Source organism: Neofelis nebulosa, chromosome 1 (assembly GCF_028018385.1).
Source record: "Neofelis nebulosa isolate mNeoNeb1 chromosome 1, mNeoNeb1.pri, whole genome shotgun sequence".
In the NCBI taxonomy this organism is placed as follows: Eukaryota; Metazoa; Chordata; class Mammalia; order Carnivora; family Felidae; genus Neofelis; species Neofelis nebulosa.
This window is the reverse complement of record NC_080782.1, coordinates 33,693,800-33,714,870: the sequence shown is the minus strand read 5'-3', so window position 1 is coordinate 33,714,870 and position 21,071 is coordinate 33,693,800. Positions and strand designations below refer to the sequence as shown.

At 40.5% G+C, this 21,071-nt stretch overlaps 1 protein-coding gene across 3 annotated transcripts in view; it reads left to right on the top strand.

The window, feature by feature from the left end:
* Nucleotides 1-21,071, top strand: part of PLCXD3 (phosphatidylinositol specific phospholipase C X domain containing 3) — a 170,522-nt gene that overhangs the window by 119,395 nt on the left and 30,056 nt on the right. The window contains exon 3 of one of the 3 annotated variants that reach the window (XM_058718527.1): nucleotides 678-956. The exons of 1 other annotated variant lie outside the window; for it this stretch is intronic. In XM_058718527.1, coding sequence (XP_058574510.1) covers nucleotides 678-819 — 142 coding nt within the window. In that variant the 3' untranslated portion in view covers nucleotides 820-956. Of the gene's footprint in view, nucleotides 1-677; nucleotides 957-21,071 lie in introns of those variants that run through there. One more of the 3 variants, XM_058718536.1, reaches the window with a different exon arrangement.

The following is a 21,071-nucleotide window of genomic DNA, read 5'->3' as shown; positions in this document are numbered from 1 at the left end:
GAGGATAAGAAATGTCTAGTACCTTGCTCAAAACTCTCATATTGGTTTAGCAAAACCAGGATTATTATTTGGATTTGTTTGACTCCAAGTTCCATGCCTACTCCTGCAAACTAGGTAAAATTCACGTTTCTTAGCAGTAGGTACATGTAATATGTTATCTGTCATCTTGGAGGGCAGAGTCAGTTCTAGGGGTTTGGCAGGGAAACGTATACTGCAGTTGGGGTAGGCAAAGCTAATGAGAAGAGTAGATTTGAAATGTTTTGGTTTCAGCTCAGGTCACGATCTCAGGGTTCGTGAGTTCGAGCCCCATGTCGGACTCTGTGCTGGCAGCGCAGGGCCTGCTTGAAATTCTCTCCCTTGCTCTCTCTGGCCCTCCTCCATGCTCTCTCTCACTCTCAAAATAAATAAACTTAAAAAAAAAAAAAAAAAGAAAGTGAACCGAGGTAGAATGCTGTCATGGGGACCCTCATGGAAGCACCACTATTAAATAACAGAAAGGAAGGGAAAATTTAAAGGTGACTTGGTTTCCACCTCCTTGCCTTGTGCCTCGATTGCCCATTTGACTGTTTCCGTTGAGTAAGGAAATTGAGGCCAGAGGTATGCTAAACGATTATCCAAAGTAACAGAAGTAACTGGCAGCAAATATGGGATTAAAATCCAGGTCTTTTGGCTTGCAGGCAGAATTTTGTCCTCTACACCTTAGGGAAGGATGAGGACAGAGGGTGGACAAGAAGGCTAGGAAAAGTCAGCGACCATCAGACTGCAGGGACCAACATGGAAGGGCCAACCGGCTCTCTATCTGCATCGTGCGCAACATAACAAGGTGCCCTAGAACCTTGACCAGAGAGGATCAGACGTCAGACCTGGGGGTGGGCCATCAATTTTGTGCAGGGCTGACCTTTCATGGGCTCTCTTTCTGCCTCGTGAACACAATAAACTCTAATATTTCCATCTTATGGGGACATACCCCAGTTCACAACCATACCTCAAACAATATTTCTGCTGCCCGATTTACCCTGTTGTTGCCTGGACCCAGCAGGTGTGGGGCTGGACTCTGGGAAGTTGTTCACCTGCGGCACCGTCACCTTAGCAGCTTCAGGGAGCTCACGAAGGGTGGAGACTCAGAATGGTTCAAAGGCAGCTCAGGGTGACATGAGAAAGTACCAATCTCTATGAAGAGCAGCTTTTTGCCTCTGCCCTATCCCACTCCCCACCCCGCCACCCCTGCCATGCCCCAATAGGTCAGTGCACTGGTGGGACAGCTGATAATGGATTAGTCTCTTCAGTAAAGGGGAAAGTGGCCTCCTCAGGAGACACATGCCTAAAGAGAAAGAATGTCAAGGAGACCATGGAAGATCGGCATTAGAATAATCATTGTTCATAAGATGCTTTCATCATAAGGTTTAATTTCTTCAACATATACTCATGGAGGCCTCATTTGTTCAACAGGTATTATTCTTGATATGCAATTTAAGAAACTGAAGGTCAGAAAAACTAAATAATTTGTTCAAGTGGGGCTTGAACCAGTGCTAGGATCAATTCAGAATCTAGGTCTTTTGAACCATTGGAAAGAGGAGTCTGGCTTGTAAATAAGATGGAAGCTCCAGACAAATGGGGCCGTGCTTAAGAAGCGTTCGTGAAAATGCAAATTCTTGTGTGCTTTCCCAGAGGCTCTGATTCATAAGCCTGTGGCTCAGAGTTTTCAATTTCTAACAGCCTCCAGGTGAGTCCTTCTTTGAGCAAAACTGCTCCCCTCTGTAGGTAAGCTGCACCTCAACCCCCACCCCAGCCACAGATGAACTTGGTTTCAAGAAACCTGGAAAGAAGACATCCGGATGGCCAACAGGCACATGAAAAGATGCTCAATGTCACTTCTCATCAGGGAAATACAAATCAGAACCACACTCAGATACCACCTTACGCTAGTCAGAGTGGCTAAAATGAACAAATCAGGAGACTATAAATGCTGGAGAGGAGGTGGAGAAACGGGAACCCTCTTGCACTGTTGGTGGGAATGCAAACTGGTGCAGCCGCTCTGGAAAACAGTATGGAGGTTCCTCAGAAAATTAAAAATAGACCTACCCTATGACCCAGCAATAGCACTGCTAGGAATTTACCCAAGGGATACAGGAGTGCTGATGCATAGGGGCACTTGTACCCCAATGTTTATAGCAGCACTTTCCACAATAACCAAATTATGGAAAGAGCCTAAATGTCCATCAACTGATGAATGGATAAAGAAATTGTAGTTTGTATACATAATGGAATACTATGCGGCAATGAGAATGAATGAAATCTTGCCTTCTGTAGCAATGTAGATGGAACTGGAGAGTGTTATGCTAAGTGAAATAAGTCATACAGAGAAAGACAGATACCATATGTTTTCACTCTTATGTGGATCCTGAGAAACTTAACAGAAGAACATGGGGGAGGGGAAGAAAAAAAAAGGTTAGAGAGGGAGGGAGCCAAAACATAAGAGACTCTTAAAAACTGAGAACAATCTGAGGGTTGATAGGAGGTGGGAGGGAGGGGAGGATGGGTGATGGGTTTTGAGGAGGGCACCTGTTGGGATGAGCACTGGGTGTTGTATGGAAACCAATTTGACAATAACTTTCATATTTAAAAAAGAAAATAAATAAAAGTTAATCAATTCACAAAAAAAGAAAAAAAGAGAAACCTGGAAAGAGAGAGTCAACCCCAAAATTTATCAGTCCCCTTCCAATCCCAGATTCAGGTAGTTCTTCCTTAAGCCATGATTTCTCTACCCACAGACTGTGCTAGATTTGTTCTGTCACTAAGGTAGAGCTACCGTCACTGATTTCCAGAAAAAATTGGTCCTTTACTATTGTCTCTCATGCATCTTCTCTCCCATGTCACATAACTCTATCCTAGGATTATTGTGCTGCAGAAACATGGGCAAGGCTTTGGGGAGAGACTCTTTCCCCCTGGGCCCAAAAGCACATTCCTTTGCAAGAAGCATTAGTAACTTTGAGACTCTGTGTCTTCCACCAAAACCAATTAACATTACAGCATTTGCAACTCAGTGGCCTCCCCAGTCCTGATTTCAAACAGTAAAAAGAAGTTTCTATAACAACTTCTGACCATAAGGCCGTGTGACACAAGAATGATTTCTGCCTGGGTCCTGCTGGGGTGTGGCAGGAGGGAGGGCTACCTGTACCCCTCTCTGTTTTAACAGCTTTTGACCCAAGAATTTTTAAAACAGGAGTGCACATCAAAGCTCACCTTCTCCTTCATTCTGCTGATGTTGTATGATTAAATGACAGGTGAATACAGGCAGGCATCTTTCATTATCTGTGTCAGGAGAGTCAAAGACTAGAGAGAATGCCAAGCTGTTGGGAAGTCAGTTGCCCATTCAGTGCCTGGTGTGTGTGTGTGTGTGTGTGTGTGTGTGTGTGTGTGTGTGTGCATGTGTGTATCAGAGAGAGAGAGAGAGAGAGAGAGTGTGTGGAGGAGTGGGAAACTTGGGAGTATGTGTGTAGGGGAGAGAGGGTGTGTGTGAGAGAGGGGGAGGGAAAATACGTACACTTGTCTAACAAGCATGGCGTAGGATAGAGGTTTACCCACTTTAATCTCTGGATCTAAATTTTCTTATGGGGAATTGCTTGGCAGATTGAATTTAACATCTGAAAAGGAAGTAGCCTAGTATGTAACTGGCATTCACAAAAAGCTGAGAGCGGGTGGGTTGATGGTGGGCAGAGGGAATAAAGATGGAGGGCCCAGGCAGCAGGGATGTTTAGTCAATTAGATTGTGGCACAGTAATTTGGAGACTTCAGCCAGCAACTGAGGAATAAGGAGGCTTGTTTGGGATTTGAAATGAACCAAAGCACATATTTTCAGTAGATGAGCCAGTAAGTGGTGTCTGTTTCAAGAAGTAAAATGGGTCGGATCTGGACAGCACAGGCCACATACTGAGGCGCAAGGAAGAGCCTTCAGGCTGGTGCTCCCTTTCTGCCCTGTACTCACAGGGCTCCTGAAGGGAAGCACAAGCCCATTCCACTGAGCGCTCATCCAAAGGGAACAGCTCCACTCTGGAGAGACCTTATTGAAAACTGGGGGAAGGGGAAGCATTGCCACATCACTAGACACAAATATATAGTTGAACACACTGACCTTCCTTGTTGCAGCAAAAGAGAACTCCCACCATTGGGAACCATGATACATCCCAGTGAGAGGGTCGGAAGGGATTTTAAGCCCTATAGAATTGGGGCTTAGGTTGAGTGACTTGGGGAAAGTTTCAAGGAATTAGAGGTTCTCTCTAGATTGGATTGTGTGAAAAGGCACAGATAATTCTGTAAGTGGGTATCTCCATAAGCCTTTACTTATTTATTTATTTTTTAATATTTTTTAATGTTAATTTATTTATTTTGAGACAGCGTGTGAGCACACGAGAGGGGAAGGGGCAAAGAGAGGGAGAGAGAGAATCCCAAGCAGGTTTCCAGCTGTCAGTGCAGAGTCCATCATGGGGCTAGATCCCACAAACCGTGAGATCATGACTTGAGCCAAAATCAAGAATCTGTTGCTCAACCAACTGAGCCACCCAGGCACCCCAAGTCTTCTTTTTTTTATGTTTGTTTTGAGAGAGAGATAGAGAGAAGAGGGGCAGAGAGAGAGGGAGAGAGGGAATCCTAAGCAGTATCCACACTCAGCGCAGAGTGCAGGGCTCAATCTCACTACCTGAGCCAATCGCTTAACTGACTGAGCCACCCATGCTCTCCATGAATAACTCCTATCTGTATGGCCAGAAGAAGGATAAACTATAATTGGCAAAGGAGGTGCAGTCATTTTTTTTAGTCTAGAGAGGTAGATGTTTGGTTACTTTGTGGGTGATCTTGTTTTTGTGCTTAGACAAAATTAAAGTATCCTTTTTTATCCCACTGTCTCATGATCTCAAGGAACCTAGTCTGAGGTTGGTATTCTGGGAGATTGTTCGGGTCCAAAAAGAACATAATAGGCCTAGTTGTGCGTGTCAGGCCAGCTTCTAAATGTCAGGGGTGGCTTTTAAATTTCTTTTCTCCCTTTTCAGTGCAATGCAGGGAAGAAATATCACTTCCATTTGGTTTAAAGCCTCTGGTGTGAATTAGGCTTTCCATGTGCTGTTTCTTTGTGGTTCTTTTTCTCACTGAAATAAGTGAGGCTGTATCTATGTAGGAGCCCAGACAATTTTGATAATGAAGCCAATCAAAGAATTGGTGATACCCCAGCCCAGGTTCGTCTACTGAAAGTGAAAACTCTTCACATTGAGCCATACTGACAGTCTTGATATTCTTTCTCTGCAGTCTTAAGTTTCTGCCTATTTCATTGAGAAAGGGTTGGGGCTGAATGGCAAGTATAAGGAACCCAGGTGGTAGATACCAAAGGAGTTGAGGGTGAGAAAAAAATGTGAGAACACAGAATTTTATAAAGAGAATTGCTGATTCTTTGATATTGGTGACTATTCCAACTTTCTTCCCAAAGTTTCACAACTTGTTGAAGGCACAAAGAAGCCAAAGGGGAGAGTCAACTGTCACATTTACAACTGAATTGTTTCCTTGCCCTTTATTTTATTTTTTTTTAATTTTTTTTAACATTTATTTATTTTTGGGACAGAGAGAGACAGAGCATGAATGGGGAAGGGGCAGAGAGAGAGGGAGACACAGAATCATTAGCAGGCTCCAGGCTCTGAGCCATCAGCCCAGAGCCTGACGTGGGGCTCGAACTCACAGACCGCGAGATCGCGACCTGAGCCGAAGTCGGACGCTCAACCGACTGAGCCACCCAGGCGCCCCATTTCCTTGCCCTTTATGGCAGGGGGAGGCATATCCGCCTGGGCTTGCTTGAATGGGTGCACTAGCAGGCTTATTTGTGTTGGGTGCACTTGGTAGACACAGCTTTGGGTGGCTAATCTACGCATTCCCAAGGGTGACTCCAACAGGTATAAATACTTATTTCAGTGAGGTGTATGAGCTAAATCCTCTCTGTGAAAGGATAAAAGGGTGAGGAGTTGCTCCACCTGCACCCCATCTAACAAAATTGTTACAGAAATCTCAAATGAGTTAACTAACACCACTCTAGGCAATGACATTTCAGCTTTTAATTTATCACATTCAGTTGATAAAATATTTTCTTCCGTAATATTCTCATTATAACAACAATTTAAAAAGCTGTAAATATGATATTTTCTCAGACTCTCTGGCCTTGGGGCATTTCAGAAGCAAACACTACACGCATCGGCGGCAGACACTAATCTTTGGCTTCATGGTGTAGAGCACAGATCTTCCGGCTCTTGATCTGTGTGTCTGGGATTGTAGCCTCGCTCATTAACTTATTTTAAAGTACTAAAAATAATTAGGCAAGGATAGATAGAAACTTGCTTGTCATAATTGATTTTTTTTCAGAAATCTCAAGTATAGCTTGCATTTTTGCTTTAGAATATTCCTTCCTCCCACCCCCTCATCACTTATTTCTCTGTGGCCTCAGCTGTTAAAAGAAAAGAAGCTTACAAGTTGTTTCTGGAGCTGTGACATCCTTTCTTGAAGGAGCGGTATGTGGCAGTGAGACTGTAATGTGTGATTTCATTAGTGAATGCTAACAGCACAGGCTGCCCTTTGGAAATGTATGGGAGATTCGGCCAATATAAAACTGAGTGAATTCACCGCGTAGCTGCTGCCTGTCTGAATACTAAGCAGAAAAGCTGTTGCCAATATGACTTAACTATGGGTTGAAAATGAACCAGTCAAGAGGCTAAATAACACGGTAACAAGTTATTCATGAATGTACATTTTTCAGATGTTTTGGTTCATTTTTGAAGAGTTTAATTTAGATGGCCTGTTTCTCCAAATAAAATACTTGTAAGAAGTAGCTTATAGTGAAGAGATTGTAGGGAAGCTAGGTTAGATAGTTCAGTCTAAGTCAAATCTGTCAACAGATACCCTGTGTTGATTTGGGGGACATATGATGGAAAAAAAATAGCCTGGAAACTTAGTTTTATTCCTGTCTTAGTTTTACATTTACTGGTTAGCAGTTGAACGTTTGTGTAATGAATTTGACCCTTATTGCCATTCACAAGCAGAGCAGGCTGCCACGTGCATTTCTACCTGGTTTTATAGACAGAAGGAGAATTTCACACCTTTGCACACACACACACAACTCATTACCACTATGGGCTTACACTTTACACTTGTGTTCTAAGCAGCCCCCAAACAGGATATGGCCAATACTCTTGTATCTGATAAGGACTGAGAGACTCCATAATACCATGGACATTGAGGCAGATGTTTTAATGTCTCCATGACATGGGCTGTGCAAATAAAGGCGTATTCAATGGTCCACAATTTTCTGCTCCAAGTAGCATTAGGTAGCCAGCTTGAGATTGAAAATGTGATGTGATGTGTGTGTGTGTGTGTGTGTGTGTGTGTGTGTGTGTGTTGAAAGGTGTAAGAGAGAAGTAATGAAAACAAACAGAAATCTACTTTTCTCTCAGCATCTGTGAGAGTATATCTTCTGATTGGAGGTACAGAAAGTGTTCAAAGACCAGATGTGGTGCTCTCACCTAGTTTCAAGATTGTTCTGGAGCATACAAGTACAGTGATTCTTGAGGTATTTCTTTGGCAATTGAGTTGTGAAATTTTATTTCCCTATCCCAGCATTGCATGGCTTATCTTTGTGATATTTTGAGGCTTTTGTCTTTCTATAACTCTTGCTAAAAATTCAGATAGAACTTAGATATGGTGGGATAGAGAGGAGAAGAAAATAGCATAAACCACTTGGTGAATGTTTTTTATGCTATGGATGTAGATAATTTTAATTTCTCTTTTTAAAGTGACCAAAGTAGTTTTTCTTAGAGTCCCAGCTCAAGAATCCATCCATCTTTTGAATCAGCCAGTCACTCAACCAAAAAGAATGTGTTAAGACCATGCTGTGGGCTTGAAGTAGGGATAGGAGAGGCATGGTATACTGTCTTATAAAATATTGCCTCCTGATCCTTGGGTTACAGGGTAATCTTTTTAGAACTTGAGATTTATATAGGAGACAGAATTAGAGAATGGCACATGACAGAATTTGCAACTAGTACTAACATTTTGACCTGTAGATTTTATATGCCATAGGAGCTCAAAAGAAGGAAAGATGACAAAAGTGACTTATCTAATATTTCAGGATAATAATACACTGACCATCTCTGCCCTTTACCTTCCTCCAACCATTGCAATGTGTTGTACACAAATATCAAAAGTATGTCTATTTTCTCTACTCAGATGTGGTCTACTTTTGTGGTTCTCTAATCATTGACCATTGACGGTGGTAAACACATCTTTTCTAAGGTAGAAAATTCTGCTTGATTTTGGGAACATTTCCAGGCAATAAGGTTCAAACTAGGCCAACAAGTCGAGTTCTGTGGTGGTTTCAAAGACCCAACACGGGGCGCCTGGGTGGCTCAGTCGGTTAGGCATCCGGCTTCGGCTCAGGTCATGATCTCACGGTCCATGAGTTCAAGCCCCGCGTCGGGCTCTGTGCTGACAGCTCAGAGCCTGGAGCCTGTTTCAGATTCTATGTCTCCCTCTCTCTCTGCCCCTCCCCTGTTCATGCTCTGTCTCTCTCTGTCTCAAAAATAAATAAACATTAAAAAAAATTTTGAAAAAAAAAAAAAAAAAGACCCAACACTTTGTGTGTTTACTGGCGTTAGTGATGGCTGTTTATGAGAGAAGGGAAAACAAAACCATTATGCGAAAGGATTTTCTTTTGACCACAAAATTCAGCAAGTCCCCTGAGAAAATTTGGCAACTATGTGATTCATGTCTTATTTTTTAACTTTGAGGTAGAAAAATATGCTTTTAGGTTTGACATTCTGTCCTGCCCACTGTATATGCCAGGATACTTCCTTTTTTATCAGAAGTACATATCAATGAAGTACATTCCTCCACTTATTGAATTAACTTGACAAGGGAGCCACCTTTGGGATTTCTGAAAGATAGCTGGGAAGCAACTTTTGACAAATATGGTTGGTCTATTTTTTCCTCTCTTCCTTCTCAGTTTTGCAGTGAAAAGGGACAATTTTATAGCAACTTGGCAAAACGTAGCGCAGGAAGTCCCAGCTGTTCTTGCCCCAGCTGCCTGTGAGATCTAATAACATAGGGTGGGAATAGCACATCTCTCAGAAGAGCGCACACATTTTAAGTTTCTTTAATTTTCCTGCCAATTAGACTTTTAAGATGCCAAATGTATCTCCAGGCAACCTCTGTGACAATTTAGTACCCTTTGGTAAAGGAGCTTAAGGCAAAGAAAGATTTTCAAGTGGCAAACGGCAGGGGATACATTTATTCTTTCATCACCAAAGAAAAATGCATGTATGTACTTATGGAGACATGAGGACACAGGGATATTAATACTGACGCCACTGAAGGATGCTAAAGAGACTGGGAGTCAGAATTCTCAGCCTAGGGCAGGATTTCTTAGCCTCAACACAATTGACATTTTAGATAGGATAATTCTTTGTTGTGAGGGACTGTCCTGTGCATTGTATGACATTCAGCAGCATCCCTAGCCTCTACCACATGACTCCAGCAGCACCTTGACCTCCAGTCAGAACAGTCAAAAATGTCTACAGACATTGGTGTGTGTGTGTGTGTGTGTGTGTGTGTGTGTGTGTGTATACATGCGTACATGTGAAAATTCCCTCTAGTTGAAAACCCCCGGCCGAGAGCAGCCACTGCACAGATCTGACAGTTACTTTTTCTGGAGCTCAACTCCTTTACTTGTTAAACAAATGATACCAACTGCTCAGGGATTAGGGAAACATAAAATATTTAGTTATATGGCTTGTTTTTTTTGTCTAAGTGAATATGCCAAAATTTATACATTTTCAGTGTCTGCTGCCTTCAGAGTAGTCACCTTGGGAATTTACTTATCCATCCAAGTGATACTGAAGCAATTTTAAGACCAGTTTTAGTGGGGGTAAATCTTTATCTTTTCAGGGTAAAATGGTTTTTGAAACAACCTAAACTCATTTGGAGCCAAGTTTAATAAATAAAGTGGGTGAACAGAGACGATAAATGCTGTTTGGAGGCAAAATCCAAATGGTACAATAATGAGATTGATTTTTCATATGTGCCTCATGAACATACTCTGAAGGCAATTTCAATAGAGGAGTTATAAAAAGGTTTTGAGTCATCCTACCATTGATGGAATAAGTGAACAATCATCTCCACAGGTAACAATTCTGAATGATAGCTCACTTTCAGCTTGTAAGTTTTGGGGGAGTGTGTTATAAAAAGAACATCCCACGACCTTAGAATCATACCTCATAGAATAGGGTAGTATAAGAGAAAATATTCTTGATCTTGAAAATAATATCTGTCTTTGAATATGTTTATTATTATCTGTATTATGTGGCTGTGCTAAGTGCCTGCTCTTCAGAATGACTAATAGATACGATCAGTCCCTAGTCCTCAAGGTGGTTACTTTCTAGTGGGGAGACATATTCATGAACAGTTTAATTCAACATAGTGTGGTAAGTGCTAAGATAAACCAGAAGCAGATGTTCACTGGTTTCTGAACCCAGCACTGCCATTTACTAATGAATTATGTAAGCTGGAGGAAGTCAGTTTCGTCTGCCTTTGGTTTCCTGATCTTGTAAAGTAAAGGCATTGACTAGCCTTTGTCCTCTCTTCGGGCATCAGTACTCTAATTCTGTAGTAAGAGTGACAATTTCCAAGGGCATATGAATTACAATGTTTTGTAGGGGAAATTTAATCATATGGTATCTGAACACTAACCTTTAGTTCCATTTGAATTATTACCAAAACAGGAAGAAATTCCCAATTAGATGTTCATGAATACCAACTCTTGAGAGACCTGACCTGTTACTGGTAGTTCATTATTAAAGAATGACTGTAAATCAAATGAATTATACTGACTTTCTTTTTCCCGGACTCTGCAGGGTTATAATGAGCTGTATGTAGCCTTGGTTGACCAAAAGTTGCTGTATCCTAGGAAAATGGCAAGCAGTGGAGAGTGAAGTAAAACGTCTATATTTAAAACTTAAATCAATAATCTTTCGTTATTCAAATCAATGCATTACTACGAAAATATGACTGACATCCATAAACCTAGGTTCAAGTTTAGATGATTTACGGGGTGTCAGTTTCTGACCTCGACATTATCAACTGTAACATAAAGAAATTGGAATGAGAAGTTATATTTTTGAATAACTACAGTAGACATATCTGTTCTCATTTTAGACCTCCTAGCAATTGAATGATGCAGATATTTTCATTTCTACTTTATATGTGGAAAAAAGGAGGCTTAGCAAAGCAAACCAAATCACCCAGCCTTACACAGCATCCATGGCAGAGCTGGATATAAACATATGTCTGCCTGATTTCAGAGCCTGTGTTTCTTTTTTAAGCCCCTACACATCACTCCACGTTCTAAGTTGTTTCTGATTAAGTTCTGAAATTGTATGATTTTTTTCACAAATAACCCAAAGCAGTAATAAGAAAGTATCATATTTACTAACAACTATAAAATGAAAGAGAAGAAAATGTTTCCATCTACTTCCAAATTCAGGAATTTCAAACAACAAACAACTTAAAAGTCCTATCAGAAGAGTAGCTTTTCCCAACATGTGAAAATGGCTTCCAATGAATGTCATTGATTCTTATCCAGAATATTTTACATTCCCAAAGCTTTAGGGATAGAGGAAAAGGCAATCCAATTTTCAGATTATCTCCTTTGGCTAGTGTACTGATTGACATGCTAACAGAAAAATAAGTGTGGTGTTCTATTTGGCGGCTTGCCCAAAAAGCAGCTACCTCCAGCTCCAGTTTTAAACTTTCACCTGTAAGGAGCCTTGGTGATTCAAGGGTTTGTGTACTAAAATAGTGATAGTTCAAGATGAAAATAGTCAATTAAGTGAAATATCCCTTTTAACTATATGACTTTTTTATGGTGTAGATTTTAAAAAGCTGTAGCGAAATACAGAGCTAGAGATTAGCAAGAGCTGTCAGATGTGGCTTCCTGTAGAGTGGCACAGCAGTCTATCCGTTCATTTCTTTATTCCTTCATTTTTTCTCCATCCTGGGAATGAGTTCATTCCATTGGGTATCTTGTTTGTGTTTTCTGTATAGTTTAAGTAGCTCAGAGAATTCACTCTGCACACCGAGCTGCGCTTGTCCTGACTCTGCCAACTTGCCATGTGTGATCTTAGGCAAGTTCTTTAAACACTGAGCCTCAGTTCCTCTTCTGGAAAAAAGAAGTGAAAATACACCTGTCTCATAATGCTACTGAAGAGCATAGCATGATAATCATGCAAGGTGTTTAGCTTAGAGCCTAGTACGTAGTAAGAGATAAATGTTGACTTTCATTATTGTTATTAACAACAGTTTTATGAGGACACCCAAAGGCATTCTGCTAAATTAAAAAAGTAAATAATTCTCTTCGAGAACCCAATTTCCTATGAAGAGATTTTATTACTGAGGCTAATTAAATTTACTTTAAATAGAACTTTACTGTAATAGAGCTTATTATTATGATTTGGATTTTCCAATAGATGTGGATACACATGACAATTCTACACACCAAGGGTCAGATGTTACATGGCCATTTTGCAGCATGTATCTTGGGATTTTGTTTTTCTCTAACACTAATATTACAGATTTCTATTATGTTGCTCATTATTTTTCTTATAATCATTTTTAAAACTAAGCTCAAATCTGTTACAGTGATTCTGTACATCAGAGTTACCAGTGGAACTTTACAATCTACGTGTGTTCAAGCCCCTTCTTTGGAGATTCTGCAGTGGGCCTGGATCTCAATGTCATTTTGGTGTTGGGTCTGGTTTGAGAACCACTGATTGACTATCCCATGAGCTCCTTGAAGAGAAGGACCACCACCTTTTCAGTTTTATACTTCCTAAAATGACTTATAATAGCCATTAAGTCTTTTCTGAGTAGTTTTGGAGGTCAGATATCATAGAAGAAAATGAAAGAAAAATTGAGGAACATATTCCAAAGAAACCAAGTCTTGCATGTTTTTAGAAATGAATTAATATCTAACAAATTCATAATTGGCCAAAGTCACCTAAACTTATTATGGTAACAATTTTTTAATTGATAACGTAATTTTCAAAAATTCAATCTGTAGTATTCTTCTGACATCTGCGTTGGTTTATACCAAGGAGTAAAGAAAAGACTAGCCACAGTTAACAAAGAGCTTAAATACTTATCCTTCAGGGATCTACTAACAGGTTGGACTAGCTAGATAATGTTGACAAGGAGCTGCACTGAGAAAGACATATTGTTGTCATTAATCACATTTCCATTGTTTAAATACATCAAGCAATGCAGCAGGTTCTGTTGCAAGTAAGCATATATCCATCTCAGGGTGAGTTCAAGCGTGTCTGCACAAATACGGTTGTTATAGTAAAACTGAAAATAATTCATTAAAACTCTTCTAGGGTCTCTGTCACCCTTGGTGACAATTTGTTGTGACTGGGGTAATTGTGCAACTAATTCTGGCAGTGAATGGTGGGCCCTTAGGTTGTGTGAGTTCTCCACATCCTTGTGCCCCCCTCTGTGTTTTTCCACGTGGCTTGCAAAAACATCACGCACCCTCCAGATGGTATGGCTTAGTGAGCATTTCCCACTGCAGCCCCATCAGCAAAGAGATGGGAAGGGAGAAAGATTCCTTCTATCTCTAGGAGTCACTTCCCTGTGAGGTTTTGGAAAGGGTTGTTTCAGAATATATTGATGTGTTTCAGAATATATTAATATCAGAAAGATTTGTTCAGACATGGTACTCTGCAAACTGGATGAAGGTGAGGAGCCATTTTTATTTTTAAAACCAAAGATCCACATGGTTTGGGAATTGTTGATAGCCCTAATAATATGAAGTCTAATATTTGTGTTAATGAAAGAACAATCAAAAGCAGTGACCCCCAAATCAGTTAATAACAGCATCTTAATAATTGCTGATGCCTGTAATCTTAGATCCACACACCTGAACTGATTTCCCCAAAGTCACTTGCTGATTTTTATTTAGGCCAAAATCTCCAGTTATCATGCCCAGTTTTCTCTCAACAACACAGGGTCACTCTTGGTAGTAATGCCCACCATTGTAATAAATTTCTCAGGGACATCAAGATGCTCAGTTTTCTCAGAGAAGTGATTAGGTAGTAAAGATAAATGGACTGGTTTTGCAAACAATTGTTTCACGTAAGTTAACAGTTGAAGCCAAAGGAAATCATCTGATGTCCAAAGGAAAAACATATACATGTGGAATAAGAAATAAGACCTAAGGTCTGGTGAGCAGAAGTTATTTTCTTCTTCTCCTAGTATTATCCCGATCTATTCCAATCTAAACTTCACCCTGACCAACGCCCACCACATCTCCACTTGCCAGATCTTACATGCAACACACTTTTGTGATTAGGACAGCAGGGATGGGAAGAGGACATTTGGTGAATGAAAACAATGCACAGATGCTCATTTCCTTTTAATGTGTATAATCTATGTCAAACCAATTAAAGAAAAACTCTTAGGCACAGTTTTCCAGTTCCCCAAGTGAATATGTAGGTCCTCTTCAGGAGCAGCAGGGAGTAAATTTGGATGGAGTGTAAATGAACACTAACTGTCCATAGCATGACTCTGTTAAGAGTTCAAAAAAAGGTGGGGCAAGGGGCGCCTGGGTGGCGCAGTCGGTTAAGCGTCCGACTTCAGCCAGGTCACGATCTCGCGGTCCGTGAGTTCGAGCCCCGCGTCAGGCTCTGGGCTGATGGCTCGGAGCCTGGAGCCTGTTTCCGATTCTGTGTCTCCCTCTCTCTCTGTCCTTCCCCCGTTCATGCTCTGTCTCTCTCTGTCCCAAAAATAAATTAAAAACGTTGGGAAAAAAAAAAAAAAAGGTGGGGCTTCAGTCTTAAACAGGAGCATGGAGGTTGGGGTAGAAGTGGTTTGTGATATTATCATTTCAGACAAGTGCCTTGGAAACATTATTAATCAAGCTGTAAAGTGTTCTAGAGATCATTGTCCCTGTTCCAGTTAGAAAGGTGTTGCTCCAGGTGTTATATGGCTCTTTGTAGCTCTGTGCACTTCAAAGTATGATCTCCAATGACAGAAAAATCATTTACATCACATAGTAAAATGTTAGGTTAGGGGTCCGTGATATCTAGAACTCAAAAAGTGCGTTCTGTGTGTCATAGGTCGAAGAGGCTGCCTGCCTCTACACTCTTAGCAGACTGATGCCCGGTGTCAGGCTTGTGCTAAGGGAGGGAGAGGGTGGTAGTGCAGTGAGGTGCCTTGGAGTAAACACGGACACACTGGGGTCTCAGAAGCTTAGTGTGAGTGTGTATTATGTCAGGGGGCTTTCCTTTAGACATATAGAACTCTATGTGTCTAGGGGTAAGGGAAGCATACAGTACGTTAGGGAAATGACAAGGGGTTCTGTATTCTGTAACATAGCATTCGGGATTAGAGCAAGAAATAGCTGTAGAGAAAGAAAAATGGTGCACACTACAAAGGGTCTTCCTTGTATTTCATCCTAAGAAATTTGAGGTTTCCGTGAGAACTAACTGAATGGTTTTATGCAGGGAAGGGTATGATCAGATTTGGATTTAGGCAAGTCACTGTATCCACAGTAGAGAGAATGGGTTCAAGCGGGGCAGTACTGCAGACAAGGAGACCAGAGGGGAGTTGCCAGACCAAAATTCCTATTGGAGCAGGAAGTTTGTCTAGTTTTGCACCTCACGATCTAGGTACATAATAGGTAGTCAATAAATTTTTGTTGTGGTTTTAATTTAGATACCATATGGTGATGGACGAACTAATATGGTGACATCAGAGATTAAAAGAGATACACAGAAATTCCAAAGATGTTAGTGAGGTAGAATCTATAAGAGGTGACAATTGACTTGCTATAGGAAAAGGTGAGGGGAAGGAGTTGTAGGAGTCAAAATAAAAACAAAGGTTTCTGGCTTGGCTCCCTCACGATGCCATTCGCTAAAGTCAGAAACACTGGACGTAGAGCAAGACGTAGAGAGAGAGAAGATGACCGTTTGCTTCAGAGATGTGGTCTTCGAGAGGTTTGTAGGATGTCCAAGTTCCAGAATGCAGTGTTTTAAACAAGAGTCCACACTGTTATTTAATGCCTTATTTACTGCCTCTAGTAAACCTCCTTAGCTGTGATGTGCATTGTCTTTAAGTCATATGAAAAAGTCTTCATACTTTCTTGCTCTTTAAAACTTTTCACTAAGAGGATTCTCCTTCAAACAGGTCCAACTCTGGGAAGTATGAGGTGGCGAAGGGTCTTTTTCAAATTAACATTTCTCATTTAGAAATCGCCTAGAAAATTACCTGAAACTTAAAAGAAATTCGCAGCTCCAAAAGAATGACTTGTTAAAAAAGGATTTGTCTCATTTTAAGCTCTCTAAACAAAGCATTTTTCAGTGTCAAGAATTGTTCAGATGTACGTTTGTTTTTTGCTTGAGTAACACAAAGACATCTGAGTCTTAAAAGCATCAGGCTTACTGGGGCAGAGTTCAGAATAGTTTGTGCAAAGGTAATTTGTGCAATGGATTGCTACCCTTATTGTTAACCAAGTGCATTAAGAAAAACAGGCAGAGATTTAAGACAAGGCTAATTATCATTCATTCATATCTTGAGCACCTGCTTTTGCCAGCATTTGCTAGATGTTGTCCATTCAAAGTTAAATAAGATATTGTCCTTGCCTTCGTAAACCCAGAGAGTTCCAGGAAAAATTCACAGAAAAAGTGGGTTTTGATCTAAAAATTATAATCAGTAGGAATTTGCCAGATGAATCTGGGGGAAAAAAAACTCTTAAGGCAGAAGGAATACTGCATGCAAGTTGTAGGAGGTGTTTAATAGGCAAGAGTGTTCGTGTTAAAAATGCACAAGGTGTTTAAAGGGGTTTGAACTGAAATTCATGTGGGAGGGGACCAGATGAAGTAACCAGAAGTTTAATAGAGGTCAGACAATGGGGTGGGTCCTTTGTGTATAAAGTCTTTCAATTGATAAGGGAAATATAGTTCCTTGTTTTATATTTTTAAAAAATACGTGGATGCATTGGGAGAGCGTATCTGTGGCTATAGTTCATCCTGTGACCAGTTTTATCATCAGCCAAATTCACTGATTCAAGTTCTCAGGATCTGGCCATTCTTGGAAATCGACCATATCTGGCCTCATTAAGCCCACACAACTTAATGTTGCAGTAGGTAAATTAGATAAAAGTGACCTAGTTCTTAAATGTAATATTCACCATGAAATTTAATCTTCACCATGCCAGAATATTGCAATCATTTTGCTCCCTTTTTCAAATGTTCCCTCAAAACAATGAAACAAATGTTTCCTCAAAAACATGGCATATATTTCTCATATGTTTCAAAGCAGCAGAGTGAGGCATGAAATTTGAGTTACATTACTTAATTGAAAAATAATATACACTCGACTTAACATCTTAAAACCAAGATCTTTGGTCCTTAAAGTGTAATGGGCAGTAGTAATATCATTAACATTGTTTATTCATTGAATGAATAAATAATTTACTACACTGACAACAGTGAGAAACCTGGAATTTGAAAACTGGAAAGGATGTCCAGCTCTCCTTATAGCAATTTCACTTAAATATGTGAAAACTGAAGGCCACAAGTCCAAGAGCTATTTAGTAGAGTTGGTCCTAAAATTCTGGTCCTTGGGCTCTCAGGCCAGTGGCTCCTTCCCACAATATGTCTCCTGTCATCACTGAGATGATGTTTGAATTCCCTCTGTTTTGCAAGGACTCCAAGTAGGAAGGACAGCGAGAACCTCACTTTACTTGTATACATGGTATGCTCAGACCTCCCACCACATTATGGAAATGTAATGACAGATAAAAGGAAAAAGGATCCCTACTAGCCTGAAGCTCATCCTTCAGTGAAAATAGATTTTAGGGTGATGGCTAAATAAAATCACACTGATATGAAATGACAAGCTATAGGGAATGGTAAGTGGGAAAGATGTATGCTCCAACAGAAGCAGATAGCAGAGGGACCTAGTGAGTGAGTAGGGTATCTACCTTGATTTTTACATTTTCTTAAAAATCCAAGAAATCTGAAAGATAGAGCAAGTTTGCCTCAAAGAGAGTTGTGCGACAGCACTTGGGATTTCTTTGATAGTTTATGAAACACGTCATCACCTAATTTGAAGTTTTTCCAATCTTTGCCAAAAACAATATGATAAAGGATGGTTTCGTGAATTTTGTCCAGTGTAACAACAGGGAGCAACTTTTTGCAGAGTTTACCACAACCTCAAGGTGGTGGTAAAGGCATAAAGTTGCGAAAAGTAATTACCAGTCTCAAATTCCAAAATAATAATAAAAAAACCAAGATCTAAAAAGGAATTTAACAAATATGAGATTTTGATTTGCTTATGCAATATATTGCTCAGACTTAAGAGGCAATTTTCTGGGGAAAATACTGTTGTTTATAATTACTCTACTCCATAGACCTCTGTGGGACTCTTCTTATACTAAGTCTTCTAGAATGGGTACGAGGACAATTTTCTTAATCTTGTCTTTGGACAGACTTGGACCTCATTTTTCTGATTTATCTTATGTGCTCAAATCACCCTTATTGTATTCCATTAAGTATGATTTAAGAAAGATGACATTTGTATTTGATGACTCAGCCCTCCATGGCAATGACAGTCTTTTTAATGGGATATATTTGACCCCTAAAAAGAAAGATAGATTCCCACGAAAGTTCATAGTATCTTCTGCATAAAGGAGATAGGACCTAAGATCCTAAGATTATTGCCCCTACTCTCATAGCTTCAGGCGGAGAAAAAGGAACAGATGGAAGAAAAGGCCAAGTGAAGAGAAAGTCTCAAAGAGAGATGGGGAGTGCAGTAGATGTGGGATCAGGTAGGGGAACTGCAGCAAACAGACCTCTCCCGGTACCTCCTTTATGGGGTCTGCTGTGGAACTGGCTGAAACCAACACACCTCATTCATTTTCAACGAATACATGGGAGAAACTAGGAGAATGAGAGAACTGAGCCCTTCAAGAAAGGGAGGTGGAGGAAAGCCTCGGCCAGGCATAGGGTGTTTCGAGCCTAGTCATTTCTGAGAGTCTCACTGCGGAAATGACCTTGAGTGTTTTAAAGCAAGGGCACTCAACCAGCATGTTGCAAAACTGCATGCTGAGCTGTCAACTTTTGATCAATGTGTAAAATTTACTTTGGCTTTGTTGTGAATATAAGGAAAGCAGACAGCAAACTGCCCCCACGTTTACTACGTGAAGAAGAAAAGACATAGCAGATACTCAGCCTAAAGGGGAATGATTTGACTTTCGAAGGCTCTTGGGACCTTGAAGTTAAAAATGTTCTATGCAGAACTACTTAAAAACTTGAACAAGAGGCGGCTGTGTGAGGCTTGTGATATCTGGCGATGCCGGGGATAGAAGACACTTCTTGCGTGGGAAGTGTGACTGCAGTCTTCATCAGCCTCACCCATCATGTAATCATCTGCAGACAGACACGAACTGAACAGGCTGGGCAACGCAATGCAGAACTGGATGCAGTTCTCTACAACAAAATGGAGCAGAGCACTAAGAGAAAACAAAACAACCTCCCTGTTTCCTGGGACATTCTAAGACTTTGCCCTGGGAGTTTACAGGTACAGTTATGGGAGAAAGCCGGTGGAATAAGCACAGAGCTTGGACAGCCAAGAGAGCAGTGTTCCATTAATGCAGAGTGATTTATACTCACTGTGGTGCACGTGGTTGTATTGTAATCATTACTCGTTTAGTGCTTTTTTTAGTCAAGGGTGCAGCAAGGTATTCCATGGCACTTTAAAGTGTCATTTGAATCTCCAAAGTACAAGAACCACTGCTTTAAACCCTTGGACTCCTTCATGTGGGAAAAGTGTGAGATGTGTTTGACAAACCCTCACCTCCAACTCTCCCCTTCCCCATGAAGCCTGATGTCCTCTGGTTGTCGCAGTTTCAACGAATGTTGATTTCTTGGGGATAATATCCTTTTGTCGCATTCTGGCAGAATTTAGGGTAACAAAAAGTTAAAGAACTCCGTACACTTTTCCCAAAAAGAGTACTTGACATCTCTGAATTTGGGAGAAGTTATTTTCCTGAGAATGCAAGCCCCGCTTAAGAGCTGATTATCAAAATGACGTTTTTCACCCCTCCATATCGCTTTGAACTTGTGATCACTCTTTTGTTCCTAAAGTCACACTTAGTACCCTAACTGCCTCTAATGAGTCCAGCCATCCTCATTTTTAGGGTTTTACTTAAATTTCAGTTAGTTAAAAAAACAATGTAATATTAGTTACAGGTGTACAATGTAATGATTCAATAATTCCATACAAAGGCACTCCTTAATCCCATCATCTATTTAATCTACCTCCCCTCTGATAACAATCAGTTTGTTCTCTATAGTTAACAGTCTGTTTCTTGATTTGCTTCTCTCTCTCTTTTTTCCTTTGCACATTTGTTTTGCTTATTAAGTTCCATATATGAGTGAAATCATATGGTATTTGTCTTCCTCTGACTTATTTCACTTAGCATTATACTCTGTAGCTCCATACATGTCGTTGCAAATGGCAAGATTTCATTTGTTTTGATGGCTGAGTAATATTCCATTATATACATGTAATTCCATTACACACACGCACACACACGCACACACACACACACATACACACACACAGGACATCTTCTTTGTCCATTCGTCAGTGAACGGACATTCAAGCTATTTCCATAATTTGGCTATTGTAGATAATGCTGCTTTGAACATTGGGGTACATGTATCCTGTTTGTATTCTTTGGGTAAATACCTGGTAGGTAGTGCAATTGCTGGATCATAGGGTAGTTCTATTTTTAACTTTTGGAGGAATCTCCATATTGTTTTCCAGAGTGACTGCAATAGTTTGCACTCCCACCAACAGTGCAAGAGGGTTCTTTTTCCTTTGCATCCTCACCAACAATTGTTGTTTCTGTGTTGTTGATTTTAGCCATTCTGACAGGTGTGAAGTGATATCTCATTGTAGTTTTGGTTAGTAGTTCCCTGATGATGAGT